Source organism: Gekko japonicus, unplaced genomic scaffold (genome assembly GCF_001447785.1).
Source record: "Gekko japonicus isolate JY-2015 unplaced genomic scaffold, Gekko_japonicus_V1.1 scaffold6238, whole genome shotgun sequence".
Classification (NCBI taxonomy): domain Eukaryota; kingdom Metazoa; phylum Chordata; class Lepidosauria; order Squamata; family Gekkonidae; genus Gekko; species Gekko japonicus.
The window spans coordinates 4,582-11,356 of NW_015170459.1; the positions used below are offsets into that span (position 1 = coordinate 4,582).

The 6,775-nt window shown below is 47.9% G+C and overlaps 1 protein-coding gene across 1 annotated transcript in view; it reads left to right on the top strand.

The window, feature by feature from the left end:
• PNPLA2 (patatin like phospholipase domain containing 2) overlaps positions 1-6,775 on the top strand; it is a gene marked incomplete at its 5' end in the record, with an annotated part of 19,208 nt that overhangs the window by 3,124 nt on the left and 9,309 nt on the right. The window contains 2 exons of the mRNA XM_015418312.1: positions 829-889; positions 3,398-3,571. Coding sequence (XP_015273798.1) covers positions 829-889; positions 3,398-3,571 — 235 coding nt within the window. The remainder of the gene's footprint in view (positions 1-828; positions 890-3,397; positions 3,572-6,775) is intronic.

The following is a 6,775-nucleotide window of genomic DNA, read 5'->3' on the forward strand; positions in this document are numbered from 1 at the left end:
AGATTGGATTTATACCCCATGGCCCTTCGCTACCCAAAGGAGTCTCAGAGCGGCTCACAAACTCCTCTCCCTTCCCCTCCCCACAACAGACACCCTGTGAGGTCGGTGGGGCTGAGAGAGCTCTTGACAGAAACTGCTCTTTTTCAAGAACAGCTCTGTCTCAGAACAGGGTGTCTGTTGTGGGGAGGGGAAGGGAAAGGAGTTTGTAAGCCGCTCTACATGAGCTGATCACTACTCAACACCTCTGAACTCAGTACATTTCAAAATCCTCCTCCTCCTCCTCCTCCTCCTCCTCAGAACTACAGCTCGCCCAAGGTCATCCAGCCAGGTGCAAGTGGAGGAGTGGGGAATCAAACCCGGTTCTCCCAGATTAGAGTCTGCGCACTTCACCACTGCACCAAACTGGCTCTGCACTAGAGGAAACACTGCACTCCACCCTGCTACACCTGTCAAGCAGCAAACAGCAGGAAGCCACTTAAAACTCATCCTGCTGCTGCGGTTTCTCTCCCAGTTGTTAACATTCAGGTCCACTGACCAACTCTGCCTGCTTTCATCTGTTACAGATCTTAAGATCTTAACAGATCACATCTCCCTACTTATGCCTGTTTCAGCTGGGTGGTGAGGAAAAAATGCTGCCCATCTTCAGACTTCGCTCCTGGTATTGTCTATTGCTGTAATGTATCATGTAGTTGGGGTTGGGGTGGCCCTAGTGGAAGAACAGGCACTTCTCGCCTTTCCTCCTGTACTGATACCTGGTCAACAAAGTCCTGTTTACAGACTCAGCCTTCCTGCATTCTAAACATGCTTTGCCTTTATATCTATGTGCAGGTTATGCGGGACATGTGCAAACAGGGCTACAGGGATGCTCTGCACTTCTTGAAAAAGACTGGTAAGCACTTAAAACCAGGGCTGTTTTTGGGCAGGAACGCACAGGAATGGAGTTCCGTCTGGCTTCAGAGTTGGCCACGCCCGCTACAGCCAAAACCTCTGCATGCCTGGCTACAGAGGGAAGGCCTGGAGAGCGACCCCCCCCCCCGGCGACTCCGAGGCGGGCAGGCCAGGGGGGCCCCTGGAAGGATCGGGGAGGCATTTAAACTGCCTTCCCTGCCTTTGTGGTGACCTCTTATTTGGGGAGGACTGGTTTTCACTTTACATTATACTTTGTGTTCACAAACAGGGTAGTTTCTGCTGCCACCAGGAATTTAAATAAATTCCAAATCTTTTCTCATTAGCTGTTGGTAAAGTGACCTAGAGTCTGGGTTACACTCAAGCAAAATATGATTTATTGAATTTTGGAACAAAAATGAGTTGCTGGTGAACTGTAACTGTTATGGGGAAGTCTTTTGATCACAAGATCCTTCTCTGACAAGGATCTCTCTTTCAATAGGCATGTATTCTGAACACTTCATGTTTCCACACAGCACTCTGTCATCACTCGCTGACAGATTTGCCCAGGCAAGCCAGGGGAAGTTATGAGGGTGTGGCCTAATATGCTAATAGGTTCCTGCTGTTGGGTGTGGCCTATTATGCTAATGAGTTCCTGATGGGCATTTTCTACCAAAAACCACAACTCTTGTTTTGGACATACTTGTTGCGGAGGTCTCTTTCAGTTCTGCCCGGTGGAGGAAGACGTTCTGTGCATTTTGAAAAGCCTCATGCTAAAGCCAAATATAAGAGTAAGAGAGACCACATTATTCACTCTGTTGCTGTGCAGAGCACGTACCATACAGGCGGTCGGACTGAACGAATGAGGGCTGAGGATTAGATTCCTTCCCATGGCGACCTTGTCTGCACAGCCTTTGAATAACTTAGATGGCTTCGTATTCGGCTGTGCCTACAGAGTTTGGCTAAAAAGAAAGCCGTGCTTTTCAGTTTTAGATATGACAAGAAAATCTGCTCTGTGTAATCTTGTACCTGTGCCTAGAGCTGCAGGTGGGAATGCCGCTGGCACAATCCAACTGGATGCTCTGCTGCACAGGCGCTGTTGAATTTGTACAGTGTACAGTGAACTGTACAAGAGTAGAACACTTGTCAACCCCTGATAAGAGCATTGGAAGAGCCCTGCTGGATCAGACCAGTGAGGGTCCATCTAGTCCAGCATCCTGTCTCACACAATGGCCATCCAGTTCCTCTGGAGGGCCAACAACAGGGCATAGAGTCGGAGGCCTTCCCCTGATGTTGCCTCCTGGCTCTGGGATTCAGAGACTGTGGAGGTCCGCCTTGGGCACCATGACTGGGACACCCCTCAGTCATTCACCATGGCTGTAGTACAGTATAGTATAATGTATTGAGACGTTGATGTTGAAAGGTCATAATGGTGTTAGCTGTTCTCTCTCTGTTTTTGGTCCAGGGAGAGTCAGTTTGGTGTCGTGGTTAAGTGTGCGGACTCTAATCTGGGAGAACCGGGTTTGATTCCCCACTCCTCCACTTGCACCTGGCTGGTTGACCTTGGGCAAGCCTTAGCTCTGATAAGAGCTGTTCTTGAAAAAAGAGCAGTTTCTGTCATGAGCTCTGTCAGCCCCACCTCCCTCACAGGGTGTCTGTGGTGGGGAGGGGAAGGGGAAGGAGTTTGTAAGCTGCTCTGAGACACCTTTCGGTAGTGAGGGCGGGGTATAAATCCAATCTCTTCTCTTCTTCTTCTACTGCGTTCCACCTACTATGTAGCAAACTTCTGTTGTGGCCTGTGCAAACAGCTAATATCTATAGTGTCATCTTGTGGTGGACTACCTGTAGTGCAACAAACATATCCACTGCATCTTTGTCCTGATGACTCGTGTGTGAATTGCATGGGTGTATGAGTAGTGCAGTTTATCTGCTGCAAGAGAGTAGGCTCAGAAGCACACAAAGTCTTGGAACGACTGCAAATATGAGCAAGTCGACTTGTGATAGGCTTGCCAAGCCCCCGCTGAGGGCGGGTAAATTCCCGCCCAGGAGGCCCGTTACCGCCGCCGATGGATCAGGCCCCGGGGGGAACTCCCGTCCCCAGTGTGATGATGTCACCTGGAGGTGACTTCATCACACTGGCCACGTTGTGGGGGGACACTCTGTGACTCGAGGGGAAACTCTTATGGTTTTCCCTCGAGTCACGGTGCCCCCCCCCAACATGGGCGATGCGATGATGTCACTTCTGGTGACGTCATTGTGGCACGCGCACGCAAAGTGCACACGGGGGGACTCCCAACGGAGCCAGGAATCTCCCCGCTTTGCAGGCAAGTCAACTTGGCAACCCTAACTTGTGACCTTTTGGGACTGAACTCTGAAGTCCAGAGTTTTTTGGGTAGGACTGTAGCTACCCCCCCCCCCCCCCAGTGTGAGATGTTGAAGAAATGTAGCCAATGGACTTGTAAAGCTTTTGATTGACCTGCAAAAGTTCCACTCATCTGTCTTCCCTGCTCAGGTCTCCTCCATCATCCCAGACCTCTGCTGCCTCTGCGAGCCGTAGAAGATAGCGCAGGGGAGACGAACCCTGAAGAGGAAGAGGCTGGCGAAGAGGATCAGCTGGAAGAGAACTCCGCACTGACAGTAGCTGAAGACCACATTTTTGAACACTTGCCTCCTAAGTTGCACCAGGGTATGATATTTCATTTGAAGGGAAAACGGCACTGCAGGCCTGTCCAGTCAAGGGTCCCTTCTTTTTTCACACACACAAAACCTTTATTGGCATGAAAGCACAAAACATCATGGAAATACGGGAGAATACTGAAATGCATCAGTCGCTCACACTTGGCTATTCAGGCCTCGTCTTCTGATTGCATAATATGAAAGTTTTGCAACCGCCTCCATTATTTCGCAATTAGAATGAAACAGAAGAAAGTGACCAGTTGAGTCATCAGAGTGCCAGCTCTCACCCTCTAGAAGTGGAGTAATAAAACGAGATCGGATATCCCTATAGAGGGGGCAATGAAGTATGGAGTGTGTAGTGGATTCTATATCTTTTAGAGAGCAAGGGTAAAGTCTGTCTACATATGGTATCTGGCGGTACCTCCCTAAAAGCACCTCTGATGGCAGAACATTAAAGCGTGCAAGCATGTATGCTCTGCAATGATGTGGGGCTGTTAAACTCGACAGATACTTCGCAGTGGAGCCCATGTCAAAAGTCCCCAACCTGCTTGGGGAGCATCTGCTGGCTGCGCGTTCCCTAAGTTCTTGCCTTTCGATGTGGAGAAATCTTTGTTTAATAATAGCATAGGCTTGTTTATCTGAAAAGGGGGCTAAATAATCCAGGGATATTCCCATTGTAGAGAGTTTCTCCTCTACATATCTAAGAGTGTCCCTTCTTTGAACAAGTAATTTTTTAAAAAGGAGGTATAACACAGATCAGTACTATACTGTGCACATGAAAGAAAGACCCCAAAGACAAAATGTGCAAGCTGCCAGTGATATGTATTTTTACACAAGCATATTTACATTAGATGTGTAATATATTTTGAATATGAATGTGTACAGTGTAGTACTGATTAGTATTTTGTAATCTGTGTTCTTTTTAAACACGTCAGGATGTGTGTGCTTCTCTGGAAAGTACTTTCTTCCGATAGATCAGAAACTAGAAAGATGGGGAAAGCAGAATGTTGGATGGTTGGGATAATAACCCTGGATTTGGAAGACCCTCATTGTGCACATTTGTGTACATTTACTTTGTATGTGTGTATGCATGTGCAAGATCTGCTATCCTAATGCATGGTCAAATCACAGTTCCTAGGATTCCTTACAGAAAGCCAAGGCTATTCAATCGGTTTATAGTGCAAGTGGTAAGAACATAAGAGAAGCCAATGTTGGAGCAGGCCAATGGCCCATCTAGTCCAACACTCTGTCACACAGTGGCCAAAAATACCAGGTGCCATCTGGAGGTCCATCAGTGGGGCCAGGACACTAGAAACCCTCCCACTGTTGCCCCCTGCCAAGCACCCAGAATACAGAGCATCACCTGCCCCAGCCTGTGAGTTCCCATCTATATCTTGTGGCTAATAGCCACTGATGGACCTCTGCTCCATATGTTTATCCAGTTCCCTCTTGAAGCCGTCCATGCTTGTAGCTGCCACCACCTCCTGTGGCAGTGAATCCCATGTGTTAATCACTCTTCGGGTGAAGAAGTACTTTTTAAAAATCTGTTCTAACCCGAACTTAGATAACTTAGGAGCACTTGAATACTCAGTGCCCATGATAGGTGGTGTGGTTTATGTGGGTTACTGGGATTAGCTCCTTGGTCTCCTGCAGGCGTCCTGTATGGTGTCAAGAATCCTTTCAGTACCTTTCTGTTTGCCATTAAGAATACAGATGTAACAATCAAGGTTCCATAAGTGCTTATGCACTCACAAATGCTGAAGCCAGTGTGACACAGGAAGGAAAGGGTTACCTGTGAAAGGGTTACCATTCCCAGCTCACCAATGCAGCTGCCAGGTGGCCTTCACCAAGTCAGTAACTCTTAACCTCTATTCCAAAGTCACTAAACACGAACCTGCCTTGCAGGCTGTCTCTTTGTGTCTTGAGATAATATAGGCTATAGGTAAAGGTAAAGGTTTCCCTTGCTCGAAAGCCAGTGGAGTCTGACTCTAGGGTTGTGGTGCTCATCTCCGTTTCAAAGCCGAAGAGCCAGCGCTGTCCGAAGACGTTTCCATGGTCATGTGGCCGGTATGACTAAACACCAAGGCGCACGGAATGCTGTGACCTTCCCACTGAAGTGGTACCTATTTATCTACTTGCAATTTCTTGCTTTCAAACTGGTAGGTTGGCAGGAGCTGGAACTAGAGACGGGAGCTCACTCCGTCATGCGGCACCCGGGTCTCGAACTGCTGAACTACCGACCTTCCACAGCCTGCAGTTCAGCGTCTTAACCACTTGAGCCACCGCAGCTCCATAATATAATATAGGCTATATCTGAATATAAAATTCAGATCAGGATGATTTTTGGCTATGGGGCTTTTTCTTTCCCCCCAGGGAGTTGTGAGATGATGTGGAGTCTGAGACTCATGCAAAATGGGAAGACTGTAATGGGTGGGATAGGGATCGGCAGTGAAGAAAAAAGACAAAAGGAATTAGCATCTGTCTCAAACACAGGGGTTTTCCCAGCAGGAACCATCTGCTTGGTTTTAGTGCCTGGTGTTTTGTAGAGAAGTTGAAGGCGGTAGGAAAAGAGGGAGTCCCAAAATGAGATGGATTGACTCAATAAAGGAAACATCAGCTTTCAGTTTTCAAAACCTTAGCAAGGCTGTTAATTTTGGAGGTCATTAATGCAAAGAATTTTTGAGACGACAGCTGGGGGAAGAGGAAGAGTCCAAAGAGGAAGAAACGAAGTCGAGTGACTCTGCTACCTCTGGAACGAAAGAGGACTCTGTGGCAGAAAAGGGTGCAGGACCTGCCAGAGTGGTATACGACTTCAGAGACAGAAAGCCGAAATAAAGGCAGAAGGACGGAAAATGGCCTTTTGAAGCGAAGAATAAGAAGATGATCAGAGATTTCTCTCATAACAACTAACAAAATAACATATAAATAGCAAACTGATAGAAGCAAGAACTCTACAAGTATATTGCGATATTAACGTCAACAGTACTAACATCTATATATCTAATAGCCAACTTGCCCCCTCCGTGCGGATCGCTAAATCAGCACGGAGGGGGCAGGTGGGGGGGAGGGGGAGGTTTGTGCACACGTGGGCCAGTCCCCACGTGTGCACAAAAATGTAAAAAGTGAAAAAAAATTTCGGGGGGATGTTTAAATCCCCCCGAAAGTGCAAGAGCGTCTCCTGCGCATGCGCAGGAGACGCTCTGCAACGCCGCCG